At 38.5% G+C, this 20,283-nt stretch overlaps 1 protein-coding gene across 1 annotated transcript in view; it reads left to right on the forward strand.

Annotated features, from left to right (window-relative positions):
• LOC134672996 (sialin) overlaps positions 1–20,283 on the forward strand; it is a 66,229-nt gene that overhangs the window by 25,822 nt on the left and 20,124 nt on the right. The window contains exons 5-8 of the mRNA XM_063530955.1: positions 4,501–4,703; positions 11,582–11,668; positions 12,004–12,140; positions 18,971–19,120. Of these exons, the coding sequence (XP_063387025.1) occupies positions 4,501–4,703; positions 11,582–11,668; positions 12,004–12,140; positions 18,971–19,120 (577 nt within the window). The remainder of the gene's footprint in view (positions 1–4,500; positions 4,704–11,581; positions 11,669–12,003; positions 12,141–18,970; positions 19,121–20,283) is intronic.

Genomic DNA, 20,283 nt, shown 5'->3' on the forward strand with positions numbered 1-20,283 from the left:
CATATGCGTTTGATCAGGTGGCCCATTATTTGGGCCATCTGATAGAAACCCCATTTAGCGGCTCTGTTGGTTATACTTGTTTCTCTACCGCGACTGCCCTCCACAATTCCGAGAATGATTTGCGCATAGTAATGTCTAAAAAGTTCGCACTTTGACCCATAGGTATTAAATTACGAGAAAAATCGTTAATTTGACCTACATGATGTGTGTTGACTGCATCCTGCGGAATTTTGCGGTATTTTGCTGTTGTATTTTGTTAGTACCTAATCATATTAGGTACCTATAGTGTTGGCATACCAACTTGTATGATCTCAGTCGCTTATTTAGGTTATGTAACTATCTTCTTCTTTGTCGTATTCTCATTCTGAAGAACGTACGACTGTGGACACTTTTCACCAGTGCTCTTCAAGTAATTTTGGGCCGATGTATGCTGTTATTGGTCCGTCCCTTCCTTGCCATGCGGCCAGTGGTCATGAGATTTTCCAGACTATCTGGTTTTGTTCTGCTCTGCTATAAGTACGCATTAAGTACGTGCAAACCCCGAGCCCCGTTTTGATAAGCAACTAAATATGTAACTTAGAATGAATAAGAAACTTTCCTAATGTTATTTTAGGTCAGGTTTCCGTTCGGAATATTATCAAATCATCGTCACTACGGGTCTATTGTCTATTAACACGTTCCGATTGTTAGACCACCCAATTGCATATGATAATTACGTCAAGGAATAAATTAGCGATCGATTCTATTCGGGATTTCGAACTAGGTTCCGAAATAACTTCATGTAATCGTGTAACCACGTGGCAATGTTACGAATTTCAATTTTAAACTAAACCTGTATCTATCAGTTACTTGAAGTATCTTTTGGTTAAGCTTTATGAAAAATATATTGAACTAGCGACCCGCCCCGGCTTCGTACGGGTTAACAAATTATAATAAACCTTCTTCAAGAATCACCCAATTGATAGGTGAAAACCGCATGAAAATCCGTTCAGTTGTTTTTGAGTTTATCGCGAACCTATAAACACACAGACACGGGGCGGGGGACTTTGTTTTATAAGGTGTAGTGATAAATAGGTTTTTACCGTGCATTTATTAGGTAACTTAAATATTACATTTGTAAATAAATTATTGTGCTACACTTAAAAGAATGTCAAAAACATTTTACGTGATAACTACTCCATATAAAAATGAACGGTATACCGTAAAATGGGGTGAGTTGGGTGAAATTTGACTTTCAAACCTCGATAAAATTTTATTTTTACATGTGAAAACTGAATGGTATATAATAAGTGGTTCGGACGTTTGTATTTTATTTTGGGTAGTTCCATTTCATAACTTTGACGATAAAGAAGAAAACCCACCTCACCCAGTAGTGCCTCGTATTTGGGGTGAGATATATGGTTTTTCATACAAAGGTTATATGAACGATTGTATTTTTGCCATACGAATAAATAATAATACAAAGGTGATTTTGGAAGATTGTTGGATCGATTTCTTTTTATTATGCGTATTACTATAGCCCCATTTTAAATTGGAATAAGTACATAATTTTTGTAGCAGTAGCCTTAAAATCCCTTCTCACCCTCCTCTCAAACCTTCTCTCCCCATTCATAACCCAACTCTCCCCGCGAAACCTACTCACCCCGTTTTACGGTACTTATTACTTTATTATAAGTTCGCTCAATAGAAAATCGAATGGAAAATTTCTTAATTAGACTCCGTCGCAGTTTTTTTCGCTGTTTTTCTGAATTACTGGCGTCTACTAAGTAGTCTTTTATTTTAATTTTCAGGCAAAAACTGTGATTTCCCACCGTCATTAGCTTTTTCTATATCCCAGACAGACAAAAAGTGTATTTAAATGAAAATCGAGTTCGGTGACCGCCCGTGAAATACCTAATTCATAACTTCTAACAACAACTTAGGATCTAACTCTATTTCCAACCTTACGTAGTCCTCTGAAAGTCTAAATTTATTTGAATAATGAAAGCATGGTCTGCAAAACGAAGTTAACCCTTGAAATGCGAATTACGGCCCCGCCACTCGGTTTCGTGGAAGCCGGGGCATTGGCATTTGGCATTGACAGTGCAATTATCATCGATTATCTTGGGCTGTCAGTCATGACGGTTTAGTCACAGTCACAGTGACTGTTGACCGGTTTGGATTAGCGAATAGGGTACCTTTAATGGCTCCTCTCGATGGGCCAACGCCGGCCACTCCAAGGGACGCATTTATGCATTAGAGGGAGCAAGTGATATTGCTATCTCATTCTACCGCATGGCTGCGTCCCTTGGAGTGGCCGGCGTTGGCTCATCGTGTAGAGGAGCCATAAAAGGTATTTTAAGGCTGCCTTTCCACTGAGTCGGAGACGCGTGGGAATCAACCAATAGTATTGGTTGTAATTGTTGTAAATTGTAATCCAGCAGAGCGGAGAAGACAACCACTGCCGCACGTCTCATCCACGCTCATCTTGTCCTCAGTGAAATGGCAGCCTTATATCAGATAAAGAGTTTAGCAGCTTTAAAATAGCTCCTTCATCCTCATCCTTCATCCTTCCACTAGATGCCATGCTAGAGTTTGAAGAATTTCCGACAAAAACCAAAAACAGGAATCCTAACTCCATCAATAAGTTTTGCAACGAATGCTCCTTCCTGTATGTTATAAAAATATATGTTTAATTTTGAACTTTAATAATAGCTATCAATAGGGTTAAATATTAGAACTGCCATATTACCCATATATGGCAGTTATATGCTTATGCGGTAAAGGGTTGAAGGTTGGAAAGTGCTATCAATGAGAAATGATTATGTCCATCATTTACTGTCAGCATATTTAGGTCATACCCTACATTCAGACTTGGCAAGCTCAGTTTCTACAAATCACATATGAATCTGCGTCGACGCCGAACTTTCCAGAACCAATAGAATGGTCAGAGAGTCAACGAGCTTATTTCTATCATATGTACTTGTAATTGATTCCAATGAGATAAAGATACTTGATGCGCACAATGCTTCGTTTGTCATCGTTGATTTAATTGACTAGTTTGATTTATGTTGCCATGTTGATAGTCATTTTATTAGGTCATATTATGGTTGCTAACGTCATACCAAGTCATACGAATCAATTGAATGTAAGACTTGTAATATGTTTATGATCTTACGCTGTAGGGCTCATCTTTTCTTCTCGAGGTCGAGGTATTTATTGTTAGTATATATTTATGAGTAAGTATGAAAAGCGACAGTGACAATGACAAGAGATTAGTGTTCGTTCGGAACCGGATCTATTTCCGAAACTGAAACGGAAGGTTCGGTTTTAATCTAATAGTTACGGCCGAAACCGCAGGTTTGGCTGAAGCTTGATTTTGTGCCGAAACCTACTGCCTATCTTTCGCATCACCCGGAAACTTTGTGTCCAATTAGCTAAGTCTCGCAAATTGAGTCTAAGGAACGGTACTTTTAAGTTAGACTATTGTCAGTAACATAACAATTGCGTTAAAGATTCAAATTAGTAACCATTACAACACAGCTACTGCACGGATATGATGGTCGTTCTTGTCTACGTGACAGCGTGATAAAACGGTGTCCGTCACTTTCAATCCCGCGGTGTTTAAAAAAGTGACGGTTATTTTATCACGTAGATAAAACCATCCATAATATGCAGGCTGGTAAAACATCAGTTGTCATCGACATTATAATCATCAGCCCAAAAGACACGCGAATCATAATTCACAAAAATAATTATAAGTTCTTAATGATCTTGGTACCTAACTTCCCATTAATTTTATATAACCCTCTGATTCATCTGAATCATGTTTGATAATGCCACTGAAAACCTGTCGAACATTCCAGTCGCCCGCATCGCTTATCGTGTCGTGTGTCACTCGTCAAGTTGTCACATAATATTAAAATGGTTACTGGTTAGTTGCACGCAGCATTTAGCGTTGCTATGCGCAAAATGAAGAAGGGATTTTAGCTGGGACATTGTTTGACGATGAGTTAGCGAGTTTTTGCTACAAATGTTGGGATATGACAATATATTTTAATGGGGTAATGCGGCAAAAGAGTTATCCTTCATAAAGTACCTACGAAGTAATGAGGTTAATTTATGAATTTATTATACATAATTGATTGAGGGTTTCATGTCAGATCAGCGCACACCGTGACTTACTTACCAGTAAGTTACTCACAACACAGAATTAATAGTCCACTGGGTCAAAGTGCAGCCGGAAAGGGTCCTAGTTAAATAAAATAAGATAAGAGCCCTTACAGAGTAACAAATTGATTCATACGGAACTTATATCTATTGTTTGAATATTTGATCGCCCGATAGGAAAACACGGAATCGGAAGTAAATATTAATTCTAATTCGTTTCGTCGTCAAAACAGCATAAGGTAGACTTCCGAGTGCTCTTCACTGTCCACTAACCATTTCGAGTTCTAGTAAGTTTTCCTTAGTTGGTTAATTGCCTCAAAACCCATAACTAATACAATAACTTGTTTACAGACGAGTGTTCGGCTACAGCACCCTATTAGCCAGCATCCTCACCCTCCTAAGCCCAGCTGCTGCGGCTGCAGGCTTCGGATGGATTGTGGCCCTCCGAGTCCTCCTAGGCTTCCTACTAGGAGCTACGTGGCCCGCCATCCTGCCTATGGCTTCTAAGTGGATCCCGCCAATGGACAGATCGAAGTTCATGTCTAATATGATGGGTAAGTCATAATTCTTTAGCAACAGAAGCTTATAGGCCAGAATTCTCATCCTTCTAAGTCCTGGGGCCAGATTGTCGCCCTCCGAGTACTCCTGAGTTTTCTATTGGGAGCTACATGGACCCCAGATGGACTTCTAAATAAATCCCTCTAATAGGCAGGTCCAAGTTCATGTCAAACATGATGGGTAAGCCTTAATTCTTCAGCAACAGTACAATTGGGCAGTGTTGTGACTCCTAAGCCCTGGTGCTGTCGCTGCCGGCTTCAATCAAAATACATTTTTGAAAAACAATCGCCAAGCACAAGAGCACATGCCGAGTGCAAGAATCGTAGGCTTTGTTACAGCATTTATTTAATACAATAAATATGAGAAAATATGGTGTAGTCACATGCTCGCAATGTTCTCGAAAATCGCGAACTTTTACAAACAATATTGGTTACTTACCTATTTAATGAGGGCTGTGTTATTAAAGGAACAATGTAGTGCGGTTTCTCAGTGTTAAAAATAGCTAACCACACATTTAATGCGTCATAACTACAATCCCAACGCAATCAGCAACTAATACTAGTAATACTACGTTGCAAGATGAGTAAGATGACTGACATCAACTGTGGACAGTTTGCGGTTTCCGTTTAATGGTCGATAATATTACAAGTGGGCGTAACTGATAATATTAATTACGCTGAATGAATCCTGCCCGTTAATTCCAAGAAACTGTCGCATCATACAACTGTAAAATTTGTTATTAATAAATCTAATGTCATGTGGGGTAAGACAAACGTTTATTTTGCTCGTGGCAAGAGAAACACTGTGAGGATTCTTTACAAGTGTTGTCTTGCCCCAGTGTTGGTCTTAGGGCCCCCCCACATCTGGCGTCTTTCGAGCGTCGGCGTCTACAATTCTATGGCCGACGTCGACGCAACGTCGACGCGGCGTCGACGCAACTGCGCAGCGACGTCATTTTCCATAGCGCTGGACCGACGCCGACAGACGCCGACGCTCGAAAGACGCCAGATGTGGGGGGGCCCTTATATATCCGACCTATCCTTATTAATGAAGAATAATTATTGTCCAGCTGTCCTATGTTGTATTTAATGAAACAAACTACCCTAATTCTAATAGGTTTTGTCAGGCCTCTTTCTGTTAGCGCATCCTATGCTTCAAAACCATATGGAACAGAAAATGAAAGTAACAATACCCGTATAAAAAACGTACCGTCTTATTTATTGTTCTGTTTCTTTTCTTCTGCTTATGCCTTTTGTTTAAGTCATAAACAACTATGACTTCATTCGGTGTTTGGTTGATTCTTCACATGTTATTATAGTTAACTAACTTTTGCGTACCTAATTCAGTGTCGGGAGTCAATTGACGACGGATCAATTAAGATGATGAACGATCTATTAACAGGATGACGTGAATTATTCCATTGCGATATGAAAACAAGACAATTTAAGTCGCCAATTGATAATTAGTTCGCAAATTCTAATAATTTTTGCCTTGACCGCGGGTCTTTATCGAAATAACAATCGGCCGACGTCAGCGGTTGTGGTTCCAATCATTTGTTGAAGGTTAGCGAGCATTCGCCTCATCCAATCTTGTAAACACCTACGATGCACAGACGCTGTTGTGCCAAAGAGCTGCATGGAACTCAAGAAAGGTTTAGATCTTATGGTTGAATTTGCTCCAACCAAAACTATGCTTTGAGAACTGCTTTCAACCGAGGACTTGAGGAACTACAGTAAGTTTAAGGTTCTTCAAGAGGGGTTTAGGTAGGGTGACCAGACGTCAGGAATTTTAGGCATATGTCAGGAATGCGGTCGGAAAAGGGAAATGTCAGGAATTTTGGCATTTCCGTTTCCCGAAGGACAAATAAACAAAACAATAAAATGGTATACACAGTAAAAATAATATTTTTAATCAAAATAACAAAAAAAATTGTAAAACAGTTTACTGACATAAGTATTTCCCTTTACAAGCTTAGAACTTCACTTCTTTCATTTAAAAAATCACCTTTTAACTTAACATTGGTATATAATTGAGATCAGCTTTTATTCACATTATTAATACAAATAGTTTACTACCAATAACGTAAATCCGTAAAAGTACATACTCGGGCGTTTGCTACTAGACGCCATGTTAAGGACACGACACGCGCACTGTTATAACGTAGAAACTGGACTAACGGTGCGCCGCGCGGCATGCCAATGCACCCCCCCCCCCCCCCCGCCACCTCGCCACCCGCCGCGACAGCTCATGTCAGGAATTTCGGCCGAAAATCAGGACTTTTGAAATTTGTATCTGGTCACCCTAGGTTTAGGGTTTAAAGACTCTGCAACGCTCATTTTTGACTTCCTTAGAATTGCAAGCAATGGCAGCGAAGGCTAGGCCACCGCTGTGGTTTAAAAAATCTAGAGATCATTTTCACACTGGCTCACCAGAGGCAAACTACCTATAAGCATTAGGAATAACGGTCTAATTGCGCTTGCGTTTGAATTGTTATCGCGTTCGAAAGTGGCATGGCGGCGCGGAGGCGCGCGCAGGCGTGGTCGCTGACGTCACGGCGTTCGCGCGCGCTGATTGGCCGGCTATAGTTGACCGCGCGATTTAACCCTGCAACAGTTGCTAAGCGGTGTTCCGAGAAACTGCGGGCTATTTTAACCGCACGTGGTTACATTACAAGGTTACGACGGGATTTTGTTACCCAGTGTGGGTCGAAAACCGATCTGCCGTTGACGTTCTTTTCATTCTATTTATTTTTATCGTGCGATAATAGTTGTCAGGTTCGCAGGAAAACGTAATAAGGATAAAAGGGGAAATGTATCGTATTTTCAGTTAGAAGTATAATTAGATAGTAGACACAGTGTGGCGTTACATTGTGAAACTCGAGGCACGTGTAAAGTCAGTATAGCACGTAGTGTGACGGATAAGATTGAGATAACATGCTTGACTCACCTGCTGTCTTAATCGATTCTATACCTACTTAATTGCTTATAACGGTTTAATATCTGTTATCACCTCTATTGAAATATTAAATTGAAAAGCGTTTACTAGCGGAAAACCCTTTAACACAAACTTAGGCTTCTTGACAATAGATTCGAATCGCTTAAAATATTAGTAATAATGCATAAAGAATTAACTACTTATCTCTATCTCTTGACTTTGGCTATAGGGCTGCGTCTTCAAACCGACAACTGTTTTTATGACTAACAACATCTGTTGGGTCGCCTGTCTATGCATTCCTTATATTTTACGACCAATCTGACTTTCAAATAACCCCACACACTATTACAATGGCATACATCTCGTGACAATAGTCCTTCTTTGCATAATAATTACTGGCGATAGGTATAAGGTACCTAGTCATAGAACGTTCTAGAAGTAACGGATACACAACTTCCTTATGACAATGAGGAAGTTTTCTATATCTCCGTTGAAAGGTACCTACACGCTAGTTGTTTAGAAATTAAAACGGGGCTTAGAAATAATTTCAGTCAATCTATATCTAAGGGAAATGATGAAAGAAAAACTTGAAGTAGCCTATCAAGTTTCCTTATTACCGCTCATTTTAAATAACTGTGGCGACCACCTACAGTCCTACATTCGTTCGTGGGAAGCCACCCTTACAATACAACCAAGGCAACATTAGCTGTCATGTTGACAGACGGTAGAAAAGCCGGGAAAAACTAGAGATGTACCTATTTATAGATGTCAAGATAAGATAATTGTGTTGTAATGTAACTAATAAAACTTTGTACCTAAATCTACACAACACGGTCCTTATTGTTCCTGCCATCACCTCTCAGCACTCCCACATAACCATCTACAAAAATGACGCAAAGTTTATTTTTTTAAGTTTAATCTTGTAAATATGTTGAATGAATACTATCCACTGACTATGTTTTTAATTAGGTACCTATTTTTAACTTACAAATATAACTATCTTAATTATCATTTGCTTTTGACTTTGCATTTTGTATAATTCATACAAAAAAGCACTTATACTATACTGACTGCTCTCATTCGAGAAAGAAGCTCTATAGATGCATAATCTGATGCAATGAAGGACCGATATTAATGACGATTGAGTGGCCTGGTACTTACAGATTTATAACGGAAATATACTATACAAGGCAAATGTTTCCTATCATAAAGTACGGTTTGCCGGCATATCGGCGTTTTCAGAATCAGATATGTATTATTTGTAAACTTTGACTCATATCATAGCTCTGATAATCAATTTCGCTACTTACGAGAGTATGATATCACCAGTGGACGTAGCAGGTAAAATCGTAGTAAACATAACTTATCCAGACCTCGTAACTTTTACAGCATTTTTGGTGCAGCGGAGTGGTGTTAACGGAATCGGTATAAACAATTTCAACCCTAATGATTAATTAGCATTAATTACGTTAATAATAACCTTAATTTACCATTTCAGTTGGAATTATCTATACCAATTCTGTTAACACCACTCCGCTGCACCAATAATGCTGTAAATGTTACAATGTCTGCTTATATCACAGTAATGCCTTTTGTGAGTCGGTAATAGTTAAACTAGGTAATTATAGTTTGAAAAATATTTGTCAGTAATAACAAATTTATGTCTGTGGTCAGTGACGTATGTCTAAAAATTCCACAATATCATCGGCACTGCGTCAATCGATAAATTTCATTACAATAGCTCTGTAAACGTCATCTATTGTGCTACAATAGAAGTAAAGACCAGCTAATCTCACCATAAAAGCACCAACCTTGTCACCGAAGTAGGTCTAGGCGTATTTAAGGAAGATTATTCGCATGCATTATCTTTCCATCTCCTTCGGCGCGCGTGCGAATTAGTTTATAAGGAAACGGCCTTCGTATTGAGCGTCAAATTTTGCTAGTACCTTGTGTTACCGCCAAATTGCTTGTACTTGGGTGCTACTTTGTATGTTGTGCTGTTGATGGTGAAGGTCTCCAGAACTCCTGAAGATACCTTCTAACAGAGACTAAGGAACGTTTTAAAGGATTTTTTATAGGAAAAGAGTGCTTATGCACGTGGAAAATAAGAAGTATAAGGACCATTCTCTGACGGAAAGCCACATATTCATGCCGAAGCTCAAACTAGCCAAACACCAGTTTTTGGCAAGCTCGTGTGTTTTGGTAATGAAATGAATATCACCATGTCAACAAGCGACACAAAACATTTGTTTGGCTTGTTTGACATTGACCGATACGGATCGGCATTTGTTTTGGACTTTTGGTCATGAACTTGGCAAGCGCACCGGACTACACTCTACAACAATATAAACGGGTTATGAAAACCGGGCAAGTGCGAGTCGGACTCACGCACGAAGGGTTCCGTACCATAACGCAAAAAAAAAAACAAAAAAAAAGCAAAAAAAAACGGTCACCCATCCAAGTATGCCAAAATATGGTTCTGATTAAAATTTTCAACCCCTTTTTAACCCTGTTAGGGGATGAATTTTACAAAACGCTGAAATTACTTTTTCCTGTCTTCTAATAATATCCCTAAATACAAAGATTCAAGTTCACCACTTGAAAAATTTTTTGATATCCATACAAACTTTCAACCCCTTTTTCACCACCTTAGGGGATGAATTTGAAAAAACGCTGAAATTAGTTTTCTTGTATTTTAATAATATATCTTTTTACGAAATTTCAAATTCCTAGCTTTAAAGAAAATTTTAACCCCATACAAACTTCCATCCCCTTTTTAACCCCCTTAGGGGTTGAATTTCTCAAAATCTCTTCTTATCTCTTGTACACTTTATAAATGCAATCTGGTGTGCAAATTTCAACTTTCTGGCTTTTGTAGTTTCGGCTCTGTCTGCGTTGATGAATCAGTCAGTCAGTCAGGACACTTGCATTTATATATATAGATAAAGTACTTATGTAAGTATTTATTGAAAATATTTAAAAGTGTCATTAATGACACTCGTGTGGTTGAAACGCTTTACAATTCGCTACGGAAGTTAATCTAACAATGTGATTTTCCGCGTAATTTGCGCTTATAATCTATTGAAATGAATTGTTTGCTCTATTGTAATGTAGGTATATTCCATTTTATTTCATTTTTAGAGCACCGTACAAAACTTTGTTCACGGTGCTCTTATGGGATCACTTCGGTCTTGTTTAGTATGTGGGAAACCATCAGCGCTTACGTATATGTGTATAGTATAGGTAATTATTTAATCTTAATAATTTCAATTAGTCATCATTCGTTGTAAGTTATTTAAAAAACATTCCTTACAAAAGTTCGGAAACCACCCTAAAATCCTGACATTTCCTGGATGGACATTCCTCCAAACCCAATTGGACTCTCTTTTATTAGGCCTCCGTATCTCGAAGTTTTTTAAAATCTGCTGTAGCTAGCAACAAGTCTAAGATAAGATAAAGATAGTTTATTTTCCAAGTAGGCATATTACAATGCGCTTATGAACGCCAAATAAAGCTACGCCGGCCCTAACCCTACACCTAAACTTTTGGTTAGCTTCTAGTGGTTAGGGCCCCCCCACATCTAGCGTCTTTCGAGCGTCGGCGTCTACAACTCTATGGCCGCTGCTCGACGCAACGTCGACGCAACTGCGCAGCGACGTCATTTTCCATAGCGCTGACCAGACGCCGACGCTCGAAAGACGCTAGATGTGGGGGGGCCCTTAGTTGAAGCGTCTAAAAACCCCTGACACTCGCGAAATCTCCGCGCAACCCCGACAAACGCTAAATCTTGACATGTCATGGGAAATCCTGAAGTATGAAATGGAAACCCTACCCGCAGGCCGTAGCCATGCCAGGAATGACTTAACCATTAAAGAACCATTTAAACTTTGTGCATAGCGGAAATTTATTATATTAATAAAAGTAATGTTTCATTCTGCAGCGTCTTCTCTCGGTGCGGCTATTACGATGCCGATCTGCGGGTTCCTCATCGCGCATCTAGGGTGGGAATCGTCATTCTACTTTACCGGTAAGCCACTACTTCTACATTTAGTATAGGTATAGCTTCTTATAGGCCTCTTGAGTGGCTAAATGACATGGATCAGCAATCGATATGGTATATTTGGTTTCCCCATTGTACAGTGTACAATTGTACACAGCACATCCTCAGGAACTTTTTATAAAACTTACTAAATACAGAAGAATACAATGCTTTGTCAGCTTACACCATCTCTGAGACCTCTCTGATGACGTGATGACTTCCATCCATTCTGAATAATTTTCATTTACACTTGACACTGACATGCATATGATTATACAATTTGTACACAATAATTCGTTTAATAATTCTACCACAATTTTCAGGGATAATCGGCCTAATGTGGTCTCTGTCGTGGTTCGCTGTTGTATACGACACTCCCGCCGAGCATCCCCGCATATCAGACACGGAGAGGAACTACCTCTTGAAAGTTCTTCCTCAGGACGAAAACGCGAAGAAAGGAGTAAGCATTACACTAGTCTACTTTTTTATTTCAATGTCAAGTTATTATATTAACTACACTAGTTGTACTTATTATTATTATTGAGTACCATTCATATTACACACACTACAATATTATGCACACTACACCCATACAACCATTTCCAGTCGCCGTTACGTCGCGGTGTAGACACATCTTGTGTCGACACCGTCTGTTTCGGTCACAATTCCAGTCGCAGAGTCGTCGCCGTGTCGACACAGTTACCAGAAATGGGGAAGGGTCGACACATGACACAAAGTGACATAAAGTGTGGTCGCCGTGTGCACACATTGTTTCGGGTTTGCGACTACTTTATGCCAAAATCATTCGTTCATTCGTTCATTCGTTCATTTTGTTCCTGTCAAATGGAAACTGTCAGATGGAAAAATAGTTAAATAAAAATAAGTGACATTAATACGCCATCTCTAAAACGGATTACAAGACGTAATTATATATTGTTTGCATTTATATTACAATAGGACTTAAATTATTATGGGGAATTAAACTGCTCGAGTGATTTGATAAACTAAGTGTAATATAATCAACGCGCCACCACATTGTTTTAGTTTAGCCGGAAATGAAATTGTTTACTTCTCAGTGCTTGTGTTCATAAATATATTATTTGATGCATTTTTAGTACTTCGATGCGTATACTATACTTAAATAACAGAAATAACGCTTTACATACTACGAAACTTGTTAATTATGATGTATAAATATGGTTTAAGGCTGAGAAATATTGCAGTCACAAAGTAGTCGCAAATGTTTCGACTTTGTGTCGACTCTGTGTAGACACATGACACGCGCTGTCAAAAGTAATAACAAAGTTACTGGATTTGCAAAATGGCTCCTTGCGTTCATTTGTTTTCAGATATTCTCAAAGTGTAAAAATGACGTGGTCAGAGATGGGACTTAATAGATTAACTGTTTATTCGACTAATTAATGGAATAAAAAAAGTTAATGCTCAAATTTTAATCACGATTAGTTTAGTCGACCTAACATAGATTGAAATTGAATTAATCTGAACATTAATCGAATAAATTATCGATTAAATCTCAGTTGGAAGTTGACAGGGGGCCATTTTTGTACGTAAAAATAATAGAAATGTCTTGCATGCAGATGGTAGCCAAACACTTTGTCATAAAAGTCGAGATGGGTGTCGATTTATAGGTTTTAGGGAGTGCCGATTTCGAAAATGATGACCATTTTGGAATCCAAAATGGCGGCCATGCACTGTGTCATAAAAGTCGTCATGGATGTCGTTTTATACGTTTTAGGGGGCCCCAATTTTGAAAATGATGACCATTTTGAAATCCAAAATGGCGGCCATGCACTATGCCATAAAAGTCGTCAGGGGTGTCTTTTTATAGGTTTTAGGAGGCGCAGATTTCAAAAATGATGACCATTTTGGATTCCAAGATGGCGGCCATGCACTATGTCATAAAAGTCGTCATGGGTGTCGTTTTATAGGTTTTGGGGGGCGCAGATTTAGAAAATGATGATCATTTTGGATTCCAAAATGGTGGCCATGCACTATGTCATAAAAGTCGTCATGGGTGTCGTTTTATAGGTTTTAAGGGGCGCAGATTTAATTTGGATTCCAAGATGGCGGCCATGCACTATGTCATAAAAGTCGTCATGGATGTCGTTTTATAGGTTTTAGGGGGCCCCGCTTTCGAAAATGATGATCATTTTGGAATCAAGAATAGCGGCCATGCACTATGTCATAAAAGTCGTCATGGGTGTCGTTTTATAGGTTTTGGGGGGCGCAGATTTCGAAAACGATAACCATTTTGGATTCCAAGATGGCGGCCATGCACTATGTCATAAAAGTCGTCATGGATGTCGTTTTATGGGTTTTAGGGGGCTCCGATTTAGAAAATGATGACCATTTTGAAATCCAAAATGGCGGCCATGCACTATGTCATAAAAGTCGTCATGGGTGTCGTTTTATAGGTTTTGGGGGGCGCAGATTTCGAAAACGATAACCATTTTCGATTCCAAAATGGCGGCCATGCACTATGTCATAAAAGTCGTCATGGATGTCGTTTTATAGGTTTTGGGGGGCGCAGATTTAGAAAATGATGACCATTTTGGATTCCAAAATGGTGGCCATGCACTATGTCACAAAAGTCGTCATGGATGTCGTTTTTTAGGTTTTAGGGGGCCCCGCTTTCGAAAATGATGACCATTTTGGAATCCAGAATGGCGGCCATGCACTATGTCATGAAAGTTGTCATGGGTGTCGTTTTATAGGTTTTGGGGGGCGCAGATTTCGAAAACGATAACCATTTTGGATTCCAAGATGGCGGCCATGCACTATGTCATAAAAGTCGTCATGGATGTCGTTTTATAGGTTTTAGGGGGCCCCGATTTAGAAAATGATGACCATTTTGAAATCCAAAATGGCGGCCAATGCGTTGTCATAAAAGTTGTCATGGGTGTCGTTTTATAGGTTTTGGGGGGCGCAGATTTAGAAAATGATGACCATTTTGGATTCCAAGATGGCGACCATGCACTATGTCATAAAAGTCGTCATGGATGTCGTTTTGTAGGTTTTAGGGGACGCAGATTTCGAAAATGATGGCCATTTTGGAATCCAAAACGGCGGCCACGCACTATGGCATAAAAGTTGTCATGGGTGTCGTTTTATAGGTTTTAGGGGGCCCTAATTTCGAAAATGATGACCATTTTGGAATTCAAAATGGCGGCCATGCAGTATGTCATTAAAGTCGTCATGGCTGTCGTTTTATAGGTTTTATGGAGCGCAGATTTCGAAAATAATAACTATTTTGGAATCGAAGATGGCGGCCATGCCCTATGTTAAAAGTCGACATGGATGTCGTTTTGTTGGTCATGGTCATCATTTTCGAAATCTGCTCTTCCTAACACCTATAAATCAACATCTATGACGGCTTATATGACAAAGTGCACGGCAGACATCTTGGAATCCAAAATGGTCATCATTTTCGAATTCTGCACTCCCTAAAACCTATAAAACGATATCCATGACGACTTTTATGACAAAGTGCACGGCACACATCTTGGATTCCAAACTGGTCATCATTTTCGAAATCGGCACTTCCTAAAACCTATAAAACGATATTCATGACGACTTTTATGACAAAATACGTAGCGGCCATCTTGGATTATAAAATGATCATCATTTTCGAATTCTGCACTCCCTAAAACCTATAAATCGACATCCGTGACGACGCAAGTTATCTTTATTTTCAGATCTAACAAATTGCTACAGAATACAAAGGACAAAAAAAGAAGCGAGGAGGTAATGAAACAAGCAAAAATACAGATGATTCCTCGACGCAATTGGATGCTTCTTAAATTGTATCCAGATTTTTTTGTCATAAAAGTTTTTATTTTTCACGTATTACTCTCACAAGAACCGTGACATTTCGACCTTGTAATTTTTTAAGTAAATGTTTTTGTTTATCTGTGAGGATCTCACTAGAATAATATAATCAAGGTATGTTTATATTTGATAATTGAAATAGTAACGCAAAAAAAAAATATATTTGTGTCTTATACTCCTGCCGAAGACTTTTATGTTTCCTTTTCCTTCTACACAAGTTTGGTCAAGTACTTAATAAGAATTTAGGGCTCTCAATTTTATTTTGACTTCTACAACAGTAAAGCTACGAGGCCATGTTTGGTATCGTTTTCGTATAAATTCGCAGTACCAAATTTAGTTATGGTATCACATTGACACCATTCCAAAGTAAAAACATATAAACTTACTTTCTTTTAAACTCCTCTTCACGCTTAAACTGCTGAACAGTTTTAATTTAAATTTAGTACACATATATTTTGAGTCCCGAGACAGGACATAATAAGTTATCTCAAAAATCATCCTTCAAAGGTGTGAAATGAGGTGTAGGGGGGAATTCAGAATTGACTTCTTGAAGTTAATACTGTTTAAGTTTAGGTTTGAAGTCATGTTTTTTTTATCATTTTTAACTAAATCAAAGATGTAGACCATCCCAAATTTAATATAAATCGGTTCAGCGGTTATTGATTTCCCGTACAAATTTCCACGCCACTTTTCACACCTTCAAAAGATGATTTTGGTTATAAGATCTATCCTATGTCCTGTTCCGGGACGCAAACTATTTCTATACCAAATTTCAACGAAATCGGTTCAGCGGTTAAGCGTCAAGAGGAATTTAAAAAAAACCGACCAAGTGCGAGTCGGACTCGCGTATTAAGGATTCCGTACATTAAGTCCGACTCGCGCTTGACTGCACATTTCTAATAGGTTTTCCTGTCATCTATAGGTAAAGAACTATTTGGTGTATTCAGACAGACAGACATACAGACGCACGAGTGATCCTATAAGGATTCCGTTTTTTGCTTTTGAGGTACGGAACCCTAAAAAGATTTTTTTAATTTTGTGGAATGGTTTCAATGTGATACCTTAAATGGATTCAGCAACCCAGATTTATACGAAAACGATACAATACACGTAGGGTTTGCAATCTGGATCCGAAATGTATGAAATTATCCGGATCTGGATCCGGATCCGCGGATCTTCCCATACATTTCGGATCCGTCGTGCAAACCCTACATACACGGCCTAGCACCTTCACTGATGTAGATATATCAAGATAAAATTGAGAGCCCTAAATAAACTTTCAAGAGCGGATATCTCAAAAACTATTCAACATATCGAAAAAATTTACTGAAGAAACTTGTAACAAATTAAATTAACTTTCATTTTGTATAAGTGGCCATGTCGCTAAGATGCATAGTTTCCGAGATATAATCGAAAAACCGGAAAATGGGACATTCAATTCAAAGCCCCCTCTCTTCCCCCCGCTCAAGGGCTACGGCCGGGGACTTTTGATATGTTCACCTCCTAACTTGTCCAAACCAAGTTACAGAGTCAAAAATTGTGTTCCGAGCATTTCCCTCTACAACTTTTTTGAGCATTCGTTGGCTGACCTAAGTAGCTTATTGCATTTCTTTAAAAACTTTTCTGTAAAAGGTTGACGGGTGTTGGGTGTTTATATGGTTTTGGTCGATTATTATCATTTGCATCGCCCATGATGACTTACTAGAATTACTTACGAGCACACGAGACACTAATAGTAGTTTGACAAACCTTGGTTTTCAAGAGGTATTTTATATTGACATTTGCTGTCACAAATTTGCTGTCAGATTTAGTCGCAAACCGCACGCAAAGTGCACACAAATGTGTCGACACCTTGTTACGGAAAAGTGTACACACGGCGACGACACTTTGTTTCGAAACAATTCTAGACACATTGTGTGGACTCTGTTACGACACATCTGACATTTAGTTACCACTTTGATGATTCTGCGACTGGAATGGTTATATGGGCAGCACCACTAACAAGTGACTCAAGTTCTAAAAGACGATTGTATTATTGTTCCGCACTTCGTCTGGTGGATCGCAGACGCTAATAGACTTAAATTTAAACATGTAAATGACTACAAGCTTTGTTAATTTTAATAAAACCTTATAAAATTAATGTGCATTGTTACATTTGGCGCGTCACGGTACCTACGCCCAATTGTACAAATAATATATTTGCTGCTTGTATTGTATTTAATGCTCATAAAATTGTTAAAAATAAGTTATATAGTGGTAGTCCCTAAATGAAATTTTTCATGTGACGTTTATTTTTACTACGACGCAATTATTAAGGGGCCTACTGATTACCAGTTCGCCGGACGATATCACAGCCTGTCAGTTAAGCACAAAATTTGACAGCTCAGAACAACTGACAGGCTGATATCGTCCGGTGAACTGGTAATCTGTGGGCCCCTTTAATGTAATTCATATCTATACAGATACCTACATTCCCGTACTTTAATAATTAGCAAAAAATTTGCGACGTTTCTTTCAATCTTGGCGAAAACATCGTAAATATTTTTCACTCGATCTATTTTCACGCGAATTCAAAGCGAGGTTGGCTCATCCTTGAGCCGATGACGTCAGCATAAACTGTGCCACGCCTTCAAAATGTATGCCAATGCAACAGTGCAACGCTAGTTTGTATTTACAAAATTTACTTGCACCTTGCCAATTGTTAAAGCTTACGAATTGTTTACATTTGGCCAGAACGTTGTTTATTTATATTTGAAATAGATTACGGATTTGCAAACAGGCTCTCGCCGTATAAGATTTTGCTTGTCAGATCCTTGGGTTATATCACTAGCTATTTTGTATTACAATTATACTGCTATGGTATGCAGGGTAACGATATGGAACTGAAAATAAATGTAAATTAGTGTTTTTTTTTCTTCTATAGAGTGTTAAGGTTTTGGTTAGAGTTTTCCCTGGCAATTATATATAGTTTTTCATGGCATTTGCCTTTTAATAAAAAGTGTAAAAATTCAATATAAAAAGTTCAATTTTGCCGTTGAATCCTTCTGGAGTACTCACGAACATCCGTCGACCAGCATCATTCTCTCATTTATCTTGATGATGTACCTACATATTAATCCGGACCCACTATGCTGAGATGCCATTGTGAGGCACCTTCTCCTAGTTATGTAATTTTCTCCTTTGTGTATGTGTTTACGTATAAATGACTTGTCATTAACAAAAAAATATTCATAGTAAAATGAATGGTAGTGCTGCTGTCGTTAGAAATGGACTGTCACCTTTATTATGGTTATTGCTGTCTGTGTTTGTTTTGTCGCTTTATGATTCTGTTCCACTAACACCTAGTTTATAATCTTAATTGTTACTAACCAATATGGGCTGTTGTTGTCTTTAAATAAATAAAATTGAATTGAATTAACATCAACCACGTATTGTCCACAGCACATGCCGGTTCCCTGGTGCCAGATGCTCACCTCCCCTCCCGTCTGGGCCATCATCATCACGCACGGCTGCTCGGTCTTCGGATACTTCACCGTCGTCAACCAGCTGCCTACTTATATTGAGAGCATCCTTCATTACAGCATCAAACACGTACGTATTTACTTCTCATTTTAACTCTGCGGATCCCACTGCTAGCTATATATAGCAAAGAGAATCAAAATTTTGAAGGTTCAATTTCGTTTTTTACCTACTTTAGTTCCCAGGTAGTATCTGCAATCCACCTAGGCATCAAGTAGGCGAGCTTTAGCGAAATGGAATCAAACGTTCTTGACTGGCACCTGTTTAGATATCGCATCGCAAAGACAGGCCACAAACATAACCTGACGTAATTTAGAAGATTAGCAATATCTATTTAGTATTTCGAATTCGTTTAGTTTTATTCGTTGAAACAACAGTAAAATAAGGGCTTTTAACCTTTTGGCCGCCGGACCTAGTCCGCAAAGACGCTCACTCACACGCCACTCACGCCAGAGCAAATTTTAAGTAAACAACTAATAAAAAGTTTAGGGATTGCAAATAGTGATATCGATATTTACAATATTATGGTAAAAATCTTTTTAATTTAGCTTTGTTCTTATCCTGTTTTAATTTCATTCCAAATTGCCAAAATTAAACATATGTTTTACACCCGAAAATGTTTAAAATATAGGGATTTAACATAAAAAACAACCACTAAACAATGTCGATTCAAGACGTGATATCGCCGCACTAGGCTGTACGAGAAGTCTTTTATACAAGACAACGGCGCCCATGGACTGCCCGCAATGCAGACCGACAAGGACTGTTTCCGCGCGGATCAAGTAATAATAGTCTCTAGGTCAACGGCGTAAGCGCTTGTCGGTACGTAAACTTTATTGGCGTAACGTTAAAGCTGCGCATCATGTGTCGATAAAGTCAATATACCGGAACTGTTTTAGTGAAAATTACACGTGGGTTGAATTTTTAATGAGTGAAGATATTATTCCGGAATTAGAATCTATCATTATAATTTCAGTTTGGTTTACATTAATCTATAGGTAAACTCTTATCAAAAAAACGTTCAACGACTTGTTACAAAAAAATTACACATTAACTTCAATGTTATAACAATAAAAGTAAAGTCTGATAAACAGGTATGTCCCTGTACCACACTTGTGCGAAGCGGTCGCTGCGGTGTATCCCTTCCCACTAAGCTATAAAATAACATCAATTATTTTTTTTATTTATCTCTTCTGCAATTAAATAGTCCACAATCTACAATGGCAAATTTACTT

This window comes from Cydia fagiglandana, chromosome 17 (assembly GCF_963556715.1).
Source record: "Cydia fagiglandana chromosome 17, ilCydFagi1.1, whole genome shotgun sequence".
NCBI lineage: Eukaryota > Metazoa > Arthropoda > Insecta > Lepidoptera > Tortricidae > Cydia > Cydia fagiglandana.